This window comes from Thermochaetoides thermophila, assembly GCF_000221225.1.
Source record: "Thermochaetoides thermophila DSM 1495 unplaced genomic scaffold scf7180000011822, whole genome shotgun sequence".
Classification (NCBI taxonomy): domain Eukaryota; kingdom Fungi; phylum Ascomycota; class Sordariomycetes; order Sordariales; family Chaetomiaceae; genus Thermochaetoides; species Thermochaetoides thermophila.
Genome location: NW_006383038.1, coordinates 3017712 through 3035954, shown reverse-complemented (window position 1 = coordinate 3035954; position 18243 = coordinate 3017712). Strand labels below are relative to the sequence as shown.

The 18243-nt window shown below is 50.9% G+C and overlaps 4 protein-coding genes across 4 annotated transcripts; 1 reads left to right on the top strand and 3 right to left on the bottom strand.

Moving 5' to 3' along the window:
- Positions 1-4936: 4936 nt before the first annotated feature.
- CTHT_0072560 (uncharacterized protein) lies at positions 4937-8169 on the top strand (the record flags this gene model as incomplete). The annotated part of the gene is made up of 6 exons (XM_006697452.1): positions 4937-5267; positions 5505-6306; positions 6363-6809; positions 7040-7341; positions 7432-7874; positions 8158-8169. The coding sequence occupies 6 exons, from the start codon at positions 4937-4939 to the stop codon at positions 8167-8169; spliced, it is 2337 nt and encodes a 778-aa protein (XP_006697515.1).
- Positions 8170-10242: 2073 nt separating this feature from the next.
- On the bottom strand, positions 10243-11751 carry CTHT_0072550 (uncharacterized protein; the record flags this gene model as incomplete). Its single annotated transcript, XM_006697451.1, has 1 exon — positions 10243-11751. One exon carries the CDS (start codon positions 11749-11751, stop codon positions 10243-10245), a length of 1509 nt encoding a protein of 502 aa, XP_006697514.1.
- A 1693-nt stretch (positions 11752-13444) lies between these two features.
- CTHT_0072540 (uncharacterized protein) lies at positions 13445-15102 on the bottom strand (the record flags this gene model as incomplete). Its single annotated transcript, XM_006697450.1, has 5 exons — positions 13445-13920; positions 13976-14433; positions 14483-14933; positions 14991-15035; positions 15090-15102. The coding sequence occupies 5 exons, from the start codon at positions 15100-15102 to the stop codon at positions 13445-13447; spliced, it is 1443 nt and encodes a 480-aa protein (XP_006697513.1).
- A 2039-nt stretch (positions 15103-17141) lies between these two features.
- CTHT_0072530 (uncharacterized protein) lies at positions 17142-17912 on the bottom strand (the record flags this gene model as incomplete). The annotated part of the gene is made up of 1 exon (XM_006697449.1): positions 17142-17912. One exon carries the CDS (start codon positions 17910-17912, stop codon positions 17142-17144), a length of 771 nt encoding a protein of 256 aa, XP_006697512.1.
- Between the last annotated feature and the right edge of the window lie 331 nt (positions 17913-18243).

Here is an 18243-nt window from a genome sequence, read left to right as displayed (position 1 = left end):
TCACGTTTTATAACAACTGGAAGGATACTAAGACTGAGGCAGGAAGTTTCATCCTCGAAGTAGAGGCCCTCAGGACTGCGCTTCTACATGCCTGTTCTATTCTCTCGGACCCAAATTTTGTAAAAGCCATCGAAGATGATTCTTTAGCATTGCTTTCCAAGCTTGATCCCCCGCACGATATGGACACCGCTGTCCTCTTATCTGCCGTGAGGATGAGCTGCAGCGTTTGATCGCCAGGATGAAAAAGCGGCCAGATGGTTAAAGGTTTGGATAGGAGTATACGCAATGGAGCGAATCAATGGGTGTCACATAGACACGACAGTCCAAGAAGAAATATCCTTGACAGTCGATATATAGAACACCAGTGACACAAGAGCTGAGAAGGGCAAAAAAATATTTGATTGGTAGAGCCCGGAAAATATGAGGGGTTGGCAAGAATGAGTTAAATAACCTTGCCACGCTGAGGAGAACCCCTGAAGATCGCAGGAGACCGCGAGGTACTCGCAAAAGAGATTCTATAAGTGGGGCTACTTGGACACGATGAAGGATTTCTCTTGGGCTTTCCTCTCCCCAACACAAGGACACTGAGGACCAAGAAAGATTATTACACGTAGTAATTGACTTTGCTGTGCACTACACATCGTCAGTGGCCATCATCTAACCCATTTGACCCATTATCGATCCCTGTCTGCACTAGACCAAGTCACCCTTTACAATGGGCAACCGGCTGGATGCAAGGAGCTTGCCAACCATGCGCTATCCCGGATTATCTGCGGCAAACGTTCTCTCAAAACGACAGATGTTCAGTATGTATGCGCTGTCAAAGCCAGTGAGGATGAGCTTGATGAAACTGCGATTTTGATGCCGAAGACATACTTTCGGCACGTTGCAAGCTCGTTATCATCGACAAAGAAAGCATAGTTATTCGACTTTTCCGCTATACAATCAGGAATATTTCCAATATATTTTGACCCGATGGTGTCCGAATACCAATATGGTAAACGCCTGCGGATCATACCTTTCGTTCAAGGACTTTTCAGGTGGCCCTTTCAGGACGTATGAGGAGGTGTGTGAACGACTTAAGAACCTCTCTTCTCCTATTCTGTTGACTATTGGGGACATTATACACCTGCGTGTTCCTTCTGTACTCCTCAGCTGCTTTACTTGTTGACAAAATCGGAATGGGTTAGTGTGATGGTACAACTTTGTGACATTTTTCCCAGATCAGAAAGCGGTTTTGGTTTTATTCAGAAGATTTGTGGCCATCTCAGATTGCATTTCACATAGTTTGTGCCTGTGGGCTCAATGATCTAGCCAAGGAACTCCTTATGCGTGTCCGGGATATTGACCCAGATAAGACAAGGAAGGCCAAACGCCACTAAGTTGGGCTGCAGAATATGGATAAACAGAAGTTGTTACAACTCTGTTATTCGATGCTCGAGTTGATCAAGATCGACAAGAAAAAGACGGTCGAACGCTGCTGAGTCAGGCTGCAGAGTATGGTTATACGGATGTTGTTAAATCTTTGTTATCTGATGGCCAAGTCGATCCAAACCGAGCAAAATAATGAAATGAAGAACGCTGCTGAGTTACGCTACAGAATATGGCTATACCAATGTTGTCAGAGCTCTGTTACCTGAGAGCTGAGTTAGGTCAATGGGATAGTCAGGACTAATCTTGGACTAGTGTCATTCCTTCTGATATTGCTTGATTTGATAATTCATAAAAGCCTCATTTCTCATAGAGAGATAATTCTTCTTTTATCTTCCCTTCATAAATCTAGACTGTCCTCCTCCTTTTCAAGTTATGATATGTTCAGAGATAATATAATTTCTTAATTCTCTGTTTGAAGGGAAAATCTTATCGCAAACCTTGATAGTTTGAAGGATATTGTGTCATCTCCCTGAACAAAACTGGTTTGAACAAAATATAATTGGGGAGCAAGTTCTCGGTGAGCTAGACTGAGAACCCGATAAATACAATGCCAGGTGTGCCAATTCCGTGGCTCCCTGAGACGGGTTCGAAGATAGTGGCCAAGCTATGGAGTCTGAGAGACAGAAGTCCTTTTACAGAATGTTCAACACTGTCATCATCAGTTTGGGCAAGAAGCTGTCTGTATTGCTGACTAAGGAGTCATCATGGACATTCTCGAGCAGGTGGCTAGCTGCATCCTTATATACACGATGTTGATCATTCTTCCCTGGTGACTATCGCTGTCAAATTCAGATGTTAGCACTCAGATATATGGTGAAAGACGGTTAACACATTTATGTTCCTCGCCCCCAACGACCGGTCTCCAGGGTCAGGTTTACCTTTTCTTGTTTTACCGTGATTGTAGCAGCGAAACTTACTCGTTTCGGGTTCTCAGGGTGCCAAAGGAGTTGGATGTAAACTTGGCCATAACGGAAGGCAATTCGAGAACCTAGCCTAATCCCAGATCCAGCTAGAGTCAGTATTGCGCGGAGATCAGTCTGAGCTTTTGGGTTTGTTAGCCGCAAGTGACCACGGTGTGGTAACCGTTGACCTACCTCGGTCAGGCCGGGCTCCACTGAGGTCAGGTGCACACTTGACCTTATATGAGAGCCATGCTCATCCACCCTCACGCGTGTGTAGTTTAGAAGGTAGAGCGTTGTTATTCTGTGGCACCCGTTGTGCTTGACAGATTCCCTCAGGGCCGCATGTCCTGTAGGGCAACTCCCAAGTAAGTACTCCCGTCCACATTCACCATTTTCGTTTTTACAACCAACAGGGCTGCAAGAGATATCTTCCGCACGACTCCACACAGCGAATCCAAAAGCACAAGGAAATTCTCAGTTGTCACTCCACCGTTATCGTTGGTCAAGGTTAAACCAAGCATGAACTCCCGGGTTATCTGCAGGATAAGCTGCGGCTAAGCTGCAATCAGTGATTGAATGTCAAGTGTAAAAATAGGATAATTGCCTCTACACTTTATGTTAGTGATATAGGCCTCGGGCCGGTCCCTTCACATACCTGGCTCCCATCTTAAGCTCCATCTCTCCTGTTCTTCAGGGCACTTCCGTCTCATTTCGCGCAAGACTATATTGTCAGCCTCCAGTACGAGGTTTTCCAGACTTCAACTATATACTGAGTAATTCCATGTCACACGGACACGGCAGTCCAAGGAAAATGGGTATCCCTGACTGCCAAACATAAGGGACACCGGAGATAGAATGACTGTGAGCGGCACGAACCCGTGGCTGAATCCAGGAGATATCTGGCAGCCGCATGACCAAAAAGAATGAACCGGATGGCCGAGAAGAATCTATAAAGGAAGCTAGTCGGACACGATAGACTTCTTTTGGTTTTCCTCTCCTTAAAACAAGGACGCTGAGGACCAAGAGAGATTATTGCACGTATTAATTGACTTCGTTGTGCACCCCACATCGTCAATGGCCATCATCTAACCCGTCTTACCCATTGTCGATCTCTGCCTGCACTACACCAAGCCACCCGTTACATTCCAAGCGTCCGGACGGTTGTAACTTCTTGCGGCCCGAGCACTGAGCAGTCCTTACCAAAGTTCTGATGAGTATCTCAGAAAGGCTATCAAGACGGCCTTAAAATAGACCTTATCGCAGCAAAGATACACAGTTCAATCGTAACGGCATTGCATTGCCGTGCCTCTTACGACCTGATGTTTGCTTCGAGTACTTTCCGTTGATCTATTCCGTCTGACTCCGTTTGTAAACGGTATCGTTTAAAAGTGGGAGCAAAGGGATCCGTTTTTGGCCGCCTCCACTTATCCGTTCGGTCACATCCGTTCCAGAAACATAAGGATTAGTATCTCACCTCCCAAACTCGCAGTTCCGAATTACGATGGAAACCCTTTCTCTCCTGTGCCTCTCCTCGTCCACTAAGCCTTTTAAGTATGACCTGAACTTTTTATCCAGCCCTAAAACCTTCGTTGGGTTTGGGTAGGGCAGCAAACGGACAACACGGGATCATGACTGGACAGAAATGTCTGCTGCATCATTGCAAACCATGCCCACACGCCAGTCCATAGGCGGCTGCACAATGCTGCATGCTGCAGCGAGGGAAGCTTTGGAATCAGTTTTCCACAAATACAGCTAGGCTACAGTAGCAGCATAGAACGGCATACAAGGCGATCAAAACTCCAACAAGTCCTTACCTGGTAGCTGTTTTGACACAGCAGTAGGGGCTGTGCGCTACTGCGGCGTGAGTGGCCATTGCAAGGGTTGTGAGTGGTCTCGTTACTAGGCCAGGGCGTGCGTGCATTCACTGGAGCTGCATGTGTGGTGTGTGGTGTGGTTAAATTTGAAGCAAGCAGCCAATTTTTCGGGGCTCTGCTTGAAAAGGGAAGGGAAGGTTTCTTTGGACGCAATTCAATGTGGCGTCGGCTGAGCTGAGCTGGCGGTTTACTTGTCAACGACTAAAATCGAGTCAACCACACGGTACACAGGGGCAAAAGGATGCCTGATGGCAATTTGGCTTGATGAGCGTGCTGGAAGGGTCTCATTTTATCAGCGTCACAGGCACAGTCAGACAAGACGAAGACGGCCAGCGTTGCAGCACCCCCGCACTTGAACCTGACCCCATCGTTGGCCACGCCGCACCATGGCCCTTCTTGTCTGATCTGGCCTCTGCAGTCGGCTTCACTCATCGTACACTACTTCTAGGCAAGAAAAGTGGTGTCGTACACACATACATCCGGCCGGACAGACAAAGAAGTGTGGTGGTACAACACCACCTCCCCGAATCCCCATCCCCTCCGCACCGTTTCGTTTCGCTTTGCTGCGTCTCGTCTGCACAATTCGAGCTGTCCAGACCACCAGCCACAAGCCGCAGTTCACTGTGAGACTAGAGGACGGAGTAGGCTCGTGTCGCCTCCCGGTCCCAACGACATCTCTTCTTGACCTATATCTGCATATACGTGCCCGGAGACTACCACAGCACCATGACCCGACGATACCCCCCTCACTACGACTACGACTTTGAACCTCTGCCTCCTCCCCTCCTGCAACATTCGCATGACCCCGTCTGGGATGCACATACAATGCCCTACGCCATACCGCACCTCACAAGTAGTAGTAGCAGCATACCAGCGTACCACTCTGATCGCGAGTTTCGTCCGCGCAGCGGCGACCGATCATACGATGAGGAGGAGGACGCATACTTCTCCTCCGGTGCGGCAAGTACCCCGAGATTGAGTTCACGTCGTCCCCTTTCTCGCCCGGGTACAGCGTTGGGTTATACTAGCGAAATCGATCGCCACCACAGCTGCGACCGTAAGACGTTAGCGATATCGATGCGTAGGCCTGCTTCATCTGGGCCAGGAAGCCCGACTCTGACACGGGAAAGGACAAATCAGGGGAGAAGGCAGGTTGTGCATGGGGGGAGGAGACAAAGATGGGAGAGTTTGAGGGATGAGAAGAGGGAAAGAGGATGGGAAAAAGAGAGGGCAAAAAGACCGTCGATATCGAGCTTGGAGTCGTCAAGATCGAGGCCAGAGTCGCCATCTCCAGGTCGGAGGCATCGGGACCGTGAAAGGGAGGAGGTTATGAGTCCGCAACAGAGAGAAACCTTCAAACAGATGTTGTATCTTCCCGAGAGACACATCCCTCTTCCTCCTCTCCCTCCAACCCTAGACACGCTCGATCCCCTCCCCCCAACGTCAACAATTTATTTATCTCCACAAGTCGGGCCTCGCCTTCTCCCCGAACACCAAGGCTCTCGCATCCGCGCCCGCTCGTTATCCCTCTCCCGACCAGTCTTATCCCCCCGTCTAGCCAGCAGGGAAGTAGACAGCTACTCCGACCAATACTACGCCGATGCAGACGCCGACGAGGATTACCACGGTAGCACGACGACTGTCACTGGAGGGGGGTATTCAAGTCCTGATCCCGACAGGGATGATGATAGTGCTGGGAGGAGGTTACGTCGACGGTTGGTTGTTCGGCGCTGGGACTCGGCGCCCGCGCCGATAGGGGATCTGAGGTCCTTTGCGGAGAAGGTCAGACCACATCCGGTTTTGGTACCTGACCCGATGCTGCCGGCATTGGAATGGCACTCCGCAAGAAATAGGTCTAGGCCAGGTAGTGTAGCTGGTTTTGAGGGGCGGAGGGTGTTTGATGTAGATGTGGAGCCACCTAGGGAGGAAGACTTGAGGATGAGGTTGGGAGGAAATACCAGGAAAGATGTGGGGAGGGTGAATTCGACGGGGAGTTTGAGACGATTGATGGAGGAGAGAGAGGTGGGTATTTATGAGAAGGATAGGAGGGCTGGGAGAAGGATTAAGAGTCCTGCTAGTCGGAGGAATCGTGATTCGTAAGTCTCCAAGCTGCCCTGAAGGTTCAAAAGCTAGAGAGATGCTGACTGGCAAGAAAACGCCCCCGTCCCCAATACACTCAAGTCTATGCTCTCATCCTAACCTGGGAATTCCATGACCTCCGCACAGAAGACTACACCGCGCGCCCTCCGTCGGATTACGTCTCGCTCGAGGAGGAAACGAAGCGCCTGCGCGACACGCTCAAATCCTTCGGCTACACGGTGCACGAGTTTCTCATCCCCATGAGTAATCCCACACAGGCGGTGCAGGAGAAGCTGCGATGGTTTTGCTCGCTGGCGGCGGATGATACGCTGCTAATTGTGTATTATCATGGGCATGGCGCGCTGGATGATGACAATGAGTTGGTGTTTAGCAGTCATGATCATCCGGATAATTTGGAGTGGGCGAAGGCGGCGGCCGCAGAGTTGTATGCTGCATTGATGACGGGGAAGGGGTGTCAAAAGTGTGGGGAGGGGAGGTGGAGGGAGTTGATGAAGAAGTAGTGAGTGCCCCCTGAGACATATCTTGTGTCTTGGTCCTTTTGTCCTGTTCGTTTGCTTCTCTCATTGTGTCACGCATTCAGTATCCCTTCCTGTTTTCATTATCAGCCGCTCGTCCCCCCCCCCCACCCCCTTTACATCCTTCACTCTCATCACCTGGCTTTCAATCCTGCCTCACCCCATCTGGCCCCCTTTGGAAGTTTTTGAACTCTATACTGACCTTGATGTCCAGTGAACGCTACCAACCAGTCGCCTCCCTCTCCTGGCCCTCCCTCCGCGACATCATCCTGCATACCCCTGCTGACATCCTCCTCGTCCTCGACTGCTGCGCTGCCGGCGGCGCAAAGCTCTCTGACATCGATTGGCAGCCCCCGCCCGGCACAGAGCACTACACGAAGCACCTACTTGCCGCGTGCGGTTTTGAAAGCTCCACCAGTGATGATATGACTGCCGCGTTGTGCCAGGTTATGAGGCAGGCTCTCTCACCTCCTGGGCAAGAACCGGGACAGGGTGAAGGGAGGAGTGGTGAGAGGAGTATGATGGTGTCTGAACAATCTGGAAGATCAAAGTCCGTCTCTCGATCTAGTTCCCCATCCCACTCACACTTGCAACATCCTAGCTCAGTTAATGCGACCATCGGAACGACCGACGCCCTGTCCAGCGACCCTCCTGTTCCGCCGTCTCCTCCACAAACGAAACAACCCTACCACGGCATAACCACAAAACGCCTTCACCAACTCCTAGAAGACCGGCTACAAAAACAGTCTGTAGGATCACAGCCCATATTTAAGCAACTGTTTCCATTGGATCCAGAGCAGTATATCACGTTGCCTAATCTCAGTGGTGTTGATTATCAGAATCAGGCCAGTTACCAGAGAGCAGGAGGGGAAAAGAAGAGGGAGAGGAGGGGACGGAGGACGTTGAGGCCGAGTGTCTCTAGGGAGAGTCAGAGGGACAGGGAACGGGAGGAGGAGAGGGACAGATCAAGGAGTGTTATGGGGAGAACATCAGGGGTCGGGATTGGAATGGGAGTGGTGGATATTATGGTTGGGAGGGAGGCAGTTGAGGTAAGGCATTGATGATACCCTGCGTGGGATTGGATGGGAGATATCTTATTGGAATTTGGCTGCGTTTGGCTTTTCAAACTTGTTGTGTTTTGCATGATAATTGATCGATCAGATGAACAGGTGGTTCATGTTTCTTGGATATCCAGATGACGATGACGCTGATGATGGATGAATAATGACTTATTTTCATGGGGAGTGATCTCTATGGTTTTTCACTTTCAAAGTAACTGAAATTTACGTGGAAGTTGTGACAACTGAAGCATGACTCGTGTCTGGCTCTCAGGATCAGCAATGATATTGTCTATAGCTGGTCAGACTGAGCATGCCGTTCCAAACTATTTGTCTCTTACATGCCGCTATGTCGTCTTGTTCTAAAGAGGCTGACCAACTTTGAAAAAAAGGGTTTGAGGTTTAAAGACCCTTGAAAGGTCTTAAGCATGGTCCAGAGGGCATTATAATCTCAAAGAGAGCACCATTTCACCACACATACAGTGAAGTATCAGTTAATGCATTCACGCCGGTATCATGAACTACTCCGTGGCACGAACATACAAGTACCTTAAAGCAACATCTCTCCTCCCTAGGCAGTAAAACAAAAATCCAGTCTAGTTACCGAAAGGCGATCCCTATCTTGCAAGCAAGTAGCGAAGAAATGGAGCAAAGGCAACAACATAAGACCATCCATCTGTATGGTATTCTCCCGAATATCACGTAATATTGTATAGGTTTAGAAGTGACTAGGTAAGGAAACAATTATGAAGTCCAACTTAAGTTGAATGCATGCATGCAAAACATTGGAAGAAGGGGCTTGAGAGGGGCAGCGGGAATCATTATGCTGCATGCTGGTTGGACTCATTGCTTAGTTTGGACTTGTGCTTGCAGTGACCATAGAGTAGGCAAATCGGTCAGATGGACGGGAGATATAGCCCTAGAATCGGTTCAATGTCAACAGGGAGGCACAATTTCTAGCTCGGGGTGTCGATGATCCGATCCCCAAGTTGACGTTCTCTTGGCAGATAAGACAGCAGTGAGGAGACGAGAAAAGCCATCTTTTCTCGGCAATTCGGTTGAGCTAGGTTGAGTAATGTCTGTTCCAGTCGAGGAGTCGGTTGACTTCTCTTGTCCCTGACCAGGAAGGCTGCCCCTATTGAAGCCCGTCGACCTCGCGGCACCCCAAGTGAATTGTAGACTATTCTTTTCCCCTCCCCCCCCCCACAAACACATGCAAGCACGCAGCAAAGCAATGTGGTCAGCACCCCTGGCCATCCTATCTTATCCAAAATGGCTCGAGTAAATGATTCCATCTCTTCATCTCATCCATCTCAATCCCTTATCATGTGTCTTGCTCCTCACAAGCTACAAGCCTTGTCCCCTCATGCATACAGGACGAAAGTTTACTTCAACCCAAGTCAGAAAACAATGGCAAAGAAAATGAAGGCCACCTGAAAATAACCACGCCTGCATTCATGCTCATGAGTGTAACTGTTCTGTAGGATGAAATGTCAATGCAAATGTCAATGCAGTGTGCTGTATAACAAACACCAGACAAAACAAACAAGTATAAAGAAATCACAACAAGCCCTCCAGTTCAGTCCGAAACCTATACCTCCTGAACCAATGCCATGCCATGCGCCCATGCGCCGTCCTCTATCCCATCCCATTATACACCCCGTTATTCCCATCCGGCCAATCCTCCACCCATGCATCCATAAGTACGCCAGTATCAACCATGGGTATGTAGACGAGTAGGCAGGGTGAATATGTATACTGTCAAGACCGTCTAGCACAAGGCAGATGGCCTAAGGGTAAGGAATAAGGAGGAGGTATCATCACAACTCAAGTCAAGTGACATCAACCAGACATTACACCACCAAACCTCCCCCTCCTTCAAAATTCGTGCATGTTATGTCCACCGACGAGGCCAATCAAGTCGATAATGAGTTGCCTCATGCTCAAAGGCATTCGGGGAGTCAGCAAGCCGAAGCAAATCCGAGCCAAGTAGGCAAGCAACTTAAAACTCTGCCCATACAATACGAATATTCGGGGCAATAGGATATCCACGTCCCTAGGCTCTCGTTCTTCAACCCGTCCAGTTTTCGAGCTCTTGGTGTCGGTTGTATAGTCTCCATTGCAGAAGAGACTCATAAAAACAAGCCAACCCAATTCCCCTTCGGCCCAACGTCGCTCGTACAATCCGGCACAGCGCAGCATATAATGTCTCTCCCATTCCGATCCTTTTGCTTGCGGAAGCCGACCGGCCGAGGAACTGCACTTGAGCTGGAACCTGCAGCGCCTTCTTTAATCTCCTTGCCCGCATTGCGGCGGTTGTCAAAACACTCGCGGCAGTAGACCTGTCGACATTGTCAGCCTAGTCCTTTCCCACCAAACCCATGTAGAAAGTGAGGGAACCCACATGACCACATTCCTTGATCGCCCAAAAATAATGCTCCTCCCTGTCCTTCCTCGTCCTGACTCTCTTCGCCGCTGGAGGCCCTCCACTGTCCTTCGCATCAGGATCATACTTCAGCTCCTCCTCACAGCTCGGACAAACAATCATCTGCTCCTTGAACATCTCCTCATCACCCGTATCTCGTGTAAACCCCGCTCTAGCCTTCGGTGGCGCAACCCAGTTATTCTTGTTATTGTTCCCTGCATTGCTGCTATTGTTACCGGCAGCAGCGTAGTTAAACACAGGAGGGTTCCCCGCCAGGGGGTTATTCATCCCCCCAACGGCCGCAGCGACGGGGTTGATGAGCTGGATGTCCACGTTTTGTGGTTGACGGCCCCACACCCCACCGAGACGATGAATGAGATCAAATGTCCGCGCCATCCGGCTCATGGTCCTATACAGTGGGTCCTGGATGGCGTGGTCATTTTCGGCTTCGTTCGCGAGGTCGATGAAGTCGCGGGGGTGGGGGAGGTTGAGCATGTGACTGTTGTTGTTCTGTTGTCTGTTGCTATCACTGTTGTGATTGTGTGGGGGGGGATTGCGAGGTAGCGGGCGCGGAGGGGGAGGAGGTTGACGGTCGTTTTCGTCGTCGGACAGAGTCAAGTCGATCACGGGGGGATTGGCGTTGTTGTTGTTATTCTCTGGAGGCGCGGCGCGACCGACCCATCGACGGGCTCTCTGCGCGGGGCGATTCGGGCGGGCAGGGGGTGAATCAGGCTCCCCAGTCAAATCAATAACGATGGGCTCGCTCCGACCACTCCTGTTTCTGCCATCGCCATTACCGCGCAGGTCAATCTCTATCTCGATAAGCTCGTCATCAATGACGCGAACGTTGTGCCGGGCCCCTCCACTTTGTGTCCGATTATTTTGCTGAGGACGAGTCTCAGGCTCTCTCCTCCAACGAGCTTGCTCGGCAGGCCGCGAGCGTGCGCGCTCCGGCTCGGCCATCACCTCTCTAGTGCGGGCCAGCTCCTCGCGAAACTCGGGCAGCAGCTCGTCGAGCGAGGGAAGTGCTTCGCCTTCGGCGTGGTGGTCGCTTTGATCGACGAAGAGGGAGTCGTCAGAGCCGTCGGAGAATAAACTGGCGTGGTCGTCTTCTTCGGCGTGCGATTCTTCGTCAGAACCTTCCTCCTCTTGTGAGAATTCCTCCTCTTCTTCTGAGTTCTCGGCTTCTTCTGAAAGTCCCTCGCCCTGTGAGAGATCTGTGTCTTCCGTAAGCTCCTCCTCGTGCCACTGCAGAGGAACCTGTATTCTGCGGACCTCCCACTCAGGTTCAAACTCCTCCTCTTCGTCCTCGCCGTAATTTTCTTGCTCGCTCTGTGAGTCGTCCTCTTCTTCCTGCTCGGCGATTGCCTGTTCGAGTGTGGCAAAGTCGGCGTCGTCGAGCTCGTCTTCGAAGTAATCGATGTCAGGGTCGAAGGGGTCCATGACTTGCGTGCAGGAATTGAAAGAAGGAAACTTGCTTTCAGGCAGAAGATTCGACTTCAGTGGGCACGTGGCAGTCTGCCTTTAGCGCAACTCCTGGTCGCGGATAGTAGACTCGAAAAAACCGTGAAAGGCGCCTCAAAAGGTTCGAAAGAACGATGGGAAGCGACTTCAATGCAGACAGCCTTTATCGCGTGCTCTCTGCTGCTATCATAATGCAGAAAGCGAGAGCGTAAAATCGAGGCGCGGAAGGAATCGAGAGTAAGGGTAGTGACGTGTGCAATGCAAGAAGGAAAATGATGTTTAATTTCCTGCGCAGCTCTGGTTGAAGGCTTCGGTCGTCGGCGGATGCGTTGCCGCCTTCCTGCACAGGATGCGGACTGAATGGACGGTGGTGGGACGGTGGAGCGACTGTGATCGCACGGTGCCAGGCTTCACCTGCAGCCGCAGCGCAGTGCCGGCAGTTTTACAAGACGGCTGTTGGCAGGTGGCGACAGGTGGTGCCGGAAAGGGAAACATCAAAATACTCCTTCAATCAACCTCCTTCACGGTCCGAACTCAACCTCATTGTTTATGCTCGAATGGTTGCATGTTCTGGACGATTACTAGCACAACTTCCCATGTTATCTGTGATCCTGCTAATGTGGAAACAAAGGGAACTGATCAATGGCAAAGTGAATCAAGTGGATTCGCGGCCCTCTAGGCCAGACGAGTTGTCTACCAAAGGGCATAGGAGTGAAACCTTTTTGCAGCGACCCACGATGCTGTAGCTCAGTCACGTAGCGTTGGAAATTCAACTCGACGTCCGAATTCCCAATTAGATCCTAGACTTTTATCATGAGTTCAGCTGATTTACAAGCAATATGTAATCAACTGGCTAGAAACATCTATCTTTCAAGAACGTTTCATGCGATTTGTACCACTAAGGATAGAATCCTCAGTCATGTTTATCCTATCAAGATCCCGACTGTTAGATTGCATTACCAAGACGAAAAATCTACAGGAACTAGAGATTCTGGGAGCCTGCAAACTCAAGTTGAAACCGAGTCACTATAGCCTAGTTGGCTTTTCATTCCTCCCAAAACATCTAATTGACACTGTTATCAACTCAAGAATCCACGCACCCTTTTTTCCGGCGGCAAGTCTTGGTGTGACATGAGAAACCGTTCACTCAGTATTCCTGGTATTGGAAGACAGTTACAGGGCAAGAGTCCCAAGTCCGAAGCAAATGGGCACTGTCATGAACTCTATCTATAAGCTTTCCAACCACAACGTCTGGAATGGAAGAACTACAGGACCCAGGAACCTTCACCCGGCTTCTGGATTATCAGCTCTTTAGAAGCATAGCGAAAGTCACAGGAACCGAGGTTAGAGGAGTACGGGAACTTTCTACCCAGTAACACTGGTGCTTGGAGAAACAACCATTCCACTTGAATTTCTTGATTAATTACTGCCGGGGTTGCTAATCTCCAAGCAAACACCACACTGCTAGCGGAAGCCAGTCTGAGATCTTAACCTCATTAGGTATCCGTAAATTTTGCGCCGTCCCAAGCAAATTTAATCTGTTTGGCAATCAAGTACCAGATATGATACACCTGAATCTCAACTTCTCCAGAATATCATGTCTTCCTTCAGAAAAGAAAACCTCTGAAATTATCCTCTTCTCCCGATCCTGTTCCTTAGCCACATTCTCATTTCACTCCTCCTTCTTCCCCAGAACACTAACAACTCCCTCACGACTAACCACAACCAGTCTTTTCGCCTCACCCCCCCACTTAACCCCAACAACGGGCATCCCCAACCTGACCGGCTCCGACCAGCTCTTCGTCGCTTTAGTATACATCTGCACTGTGACACCGGTACCTCCGCCGGTTGCAAGATACTGCCCGGTATAATCCCAGCTAATGCTCAGAACTTCACCAGTCTGCAGCTCCTTGACGGCAGCCGCTGCGCCCGACTTGCGCAGGTCGAAGATGGTGACGCTGGAGGTGCCCTTGCCGGTGGCGGCGAACCAGAAGCCATTTTCGGAGAAGGCGAGGGCTTGAATGGGCGTACCGAGGGGAAAGGACTCGGCTTGTTCGAGGGTAGTGGTGTGGAAGACGAGGATGTGGCCGGTTTGCGTACCAGCGGCGAAAAGGTTTCCGTCGGGGTGGAAGGCGCAGGTTGTTAGGGCTGGTGGCAACGTTAGCATAAGAGTCTAAAAGTGGGAAATAAGGGGGTAACATACCGGCATCAGCATATCCCCTAGCAACTCTCTCCCCAGTCTCGAGGTCATAAAACACAAAGCTCTTATCCACACCCACAGACGCAAGGATCCTCCCGCCAGGATGCACAGCCAGCCCAGTCACTGGGCCAGCATGGGTCTGGAATGTGGCCGACTCCCGACCCGCATCATAAACCTTGACCCAGCCCTTGGCCGTGCCAATGACCACCTTGGTACCAGTCCACTCGGTCGCGGTAACCGGCTCGCCAATGTCGAGCGTGCGCTCCACCTTATTAGCCACAACAGAGTAGATATCCAACTTGCCATCCAGCCCGCCAACCGCGGCACACTCGTTCTCGAGATCGAGCGACGACGCCTGCGTGACATTGAGGTCGGTGTAAGCCACCTGCTGCAAGGCAGCCACATCATCGGCGGTGGCCCAGCCCTGGGGAATGGGGCGCTTCTTGCGGGTTTTCATTAACCTGTCGAGTCAGCACCATCCTTCCAAGAACAGGTGTGAGAGAAACATACTGCTGCTGCACCTCATTAACATGCTCAACCAGCCCCTCGGACAAACTCTCACTATCAACCGCCATTGCCTCTCCATTCTGCGCCGCTGGTGCAGCCCCCGTCACCGTCAGCCTAGCCAACGCCTCCCTCGCTTCATCTCTCTCCCGTGTCAACCTAGCAATCACCCTAACCGCGGCATCATGCTGGTACAGCGCGGTGGCCAGCTCCTCGCGCACGCGCGCCAGCTGCTCGCGTGTGGTGTATGTCTCGAGAACGAGGGCGTCCCACTCGTCCTGGAAGGCTTTAAGCAGGGACGGAATGGAGGTGAAGTTGGGGGGGCGCGGGCGCACGACGCGGGAGGTTTTAATGGGGAGAAGGTCGGTCTCCGGGTCGAGTTCTTCGGTTGTACCAGGTTCGATATTGTTATGCTCTTCTAGATACTTCAGGATGAGGCGCTTTTCGAAGAGGACGCCTAGCGGTCAATCGGTCAGCTTGGGGTTCTCTTCGTGATGGTTGGAAGGAGACAAACCGGTCTTCTTGGACACGACGGGCTCCTCAGGGATCTCGCCCGATACTGAATGGCCAATTAGCAGCTGGTTTATTGGAGTCACGCAAATCGAGCACTTACGTGCACACAGCATTTTCACCGTTGGCGATGGAATTGAGGTTGGTGTGGTCTCGAGTCCAGCAGTTTTCGGTTGCTGCTGGCTTCACGTTGCAGCTTGTCGCTGTCGCGTCTCGCACGAGCCAGGCTGCTGCAGCAACGCCAATCAGAACAGGTCTTGGCGAGTTATCTTATAATCTATCTTATCGATAAGGTTAAGTATTGGGCTATAATGAAAGTTGTTGACTTGCTCATGTTCATCAATCACCAAGCTTTGTGCAGATTCTTTTTGCCACAATATTCCTGAAAAGTGATATTGCATTCACTAAAAACAGTTCAAATTTTCTAGTTTTTCACGTCATTAGCTGACTGCCAAACCTTCCGAACTACTTCCCTCCTTTGCCTTCTTCCATTCACTTTCCGACCTTTCAAAGTATAACTCTCCCGCTCATAACAACCTCCGCCTTCCCTCCAAGCCAAACCTCTTTCACCTCCCCAGCTTGCACATCCACATCAACCACAACTTCACTCCTTCTCCCCATTTCAACTCCTTGCACCACCTCCAGCCTGAACTCCCCTTCCTTGACTTCCGATAAACCCAAGTATCCCGCCAAAGTACACGCCGCGCTCCCGGTAGCAGGGTCCTCGAACCCGAGCTCAACCATGCGAGATCGGACTTTATAGACTTTTTTGTTTCTCTGGCAGGTCAGTTCGTCAAGCAGGACGTAATAGTACCGAGCGACGAAACCAGTGCCCCATTCCCCTTCATCCAGCAAGCTACCCCCTCCGAAGGTAATGCGATTCCCTCCTTCCTCTGCAACACGAGCGAGATGCTCCAGGCTAGGTAGCCTCACCAACAGAAATGTCAACCCCCTCACCACACTAACTGCCGGCGCTTGGAGCTCTGCTTCCCGAGTCTCCTGGTCGTGAGAGAGGACGGACTCGATCTCCTGCACTGTAGGGCCCCCATTACCACTTCGATTTTGTTTCTGTGTGAGCAGAGAGCCAATAGTGTGATTGTGGATGTGATAAGCATGCGGGATACCCGCCCTAATAACCCCCCCCCTCAACTTCCTGAATCGGGATCTCTCCTGCTTTGATAACCAGTTTCTGGACATTCTTCCAACCAAGATACTTCCTGATGAGCCAAGCAGCTCCAATAGTAGGATGCCCTGCAAACGGCAGCTCTTCTTCAACGGTGAAGATGTCCGCTCTTAATGCCATCACACTGTCCGGAAGAGTTGTGTGGGGAGTGGCGGAGTTACACCCGGAGGGTAGGTACAGGAAGAGCGTTTCGGAGAGGTTGAATTCGCGGGCAAGGAGTTGTTTGGTCTGCTGGGGGAGAGAGGAGCCTGAGGGAAGGAGGGTTATAGCGAGAGGGTTGCCGGTGAAGCGGGTGTTGGTAAGACATCGACTGTGAGGAAGTCTAGTTCTAGGGAGGACATCTTGAGTGAGAGAGTGGGGGATGAGGGAAAAGAGATTTGGGTCGAGGAATTGAGAAGGTAGGTAGATAGCGCATGGGGTAAGGAAAGTAAAGTGTGTTGGGAGCTTCGAGTTGATGCTTCAAGTTGGACGGTCTCTGTCTCACAAAGACTGAGTCATTATCGAAGTTATCAAGCGGGGTCTGTATGCCAAGCACAGGTGTCAGTGAAGGGCGTCGTAACTGCAGGTCAGTTGCAGTCTGGTCACCAAGTCACTACACCTGAGATAAAACCATCTCATTGTGAGCAAGTTATTGCCCTTATTACTCGGACCAAAGGCGCCAATGACAGCAAAGAGCAGCATGGTCAAAGTCACACCAGCCGCTTTAGCATTAAAGCGATTGCCTTCCATGTGCAGTCACGGTACAGCTTATCATACTCTCTTTTGAGTACCAAAAGCCAATGATAATATATACCAGAGAAAGACGTAATGTCATTGTGCTCTGCGATAAGAGCTACATGCCAAGCTTATCTCAAATTAGCACTATTATTGGGCTTAGCATGACACGATAAGATCCCTCTTATTTCTTCTAAGCTCAGCTGAGAAGCAACATGCCAACCTGTCTTGCTTGACATGAACCATCAACATTTTAGATCAATTCCTTCGGCGACAGTAAATGGGAGCGGGCTCAGTGGTAGACTTAACGGGGGTAGCACTAGTTGTACTCGGCGTGCTGGACGTGGCTGTGGCCGTCGTCATCGTGGTTTGCGGGTAATAATGGCCGATGCAGTTTCCGTGCAGACAGGCTCTGCGAACCAGGTGTTGCTGGATCTTCACTGGTGTATATTCAGGGCGCAGCGTGTAACTACTTCCGCCGCTGCTGCTGCCGCCACCGCCCATATTATCCCCCTCCTCATAGATACCCCTGAAACCAGACGCGAAGCGGCCTTCTCCCTCCCACCTGAAGAGCTCGAGGCCGCCGGTTTTCAGGACGACAACGAACCATGCAGCAAACTTGAGATTGAACTCGCTCAGTGGGTATTTGGTTGTTGGGAGATAGGACACCTCCCAAACACCGTTTGTGGGGTGGCATGCGAAAGGCTTGTCTAAATACCCAATCGACCCGTTGTACCCCTCACTGGGAATGATGTCACGAAGCCACTTGAGAGAGCAGTTGGCTGACGATGGGCCCCAGCCGATTCTCCGGTCGCCATAGAACCAGCCTAGGGTGAGGTTGTTCGGGTCCCGGATGGTAAGCTCAATGTTACTGAACGGATAGGTTCCGGGACGGCCTGAAGGACTCCATGTTTTCAAGTAGGTGACTTCCCACGGAAGGAGGTCCGGCAGAGGAGGTGGGTTGTAGTCTTCGTCCGCTGCGACTGAGAGAGCGAAAGTGATGAAGGTGAAGAGAAGTTTTAAAAGCATTACGGTTGAAGTCAGTGGATTGAACGTGTGTCACAGTGTGGATAAGAGAAGACTCGGATTTACTGAAGAACAACCGCTGAAGCCTAACTCTCACCGTCCATAACCCATTTTATATCCTCAACCTCATCATGAAACTTCACAACCTGCCGGTAGATAGCCCCACGAGCGGTGCGGCCCGCACACCACATATGCATATATACGAGCCGGGCCGCAACCTTGTTGCAGCCTTGGCAGGGCGAACACGGGCTCAATCATGCCAGCCTTGCCAGGTACGGCTAATGAAGGATCTAGTTTCTGATTTGGTCATCGATGACCTCGACAGTGATGATTG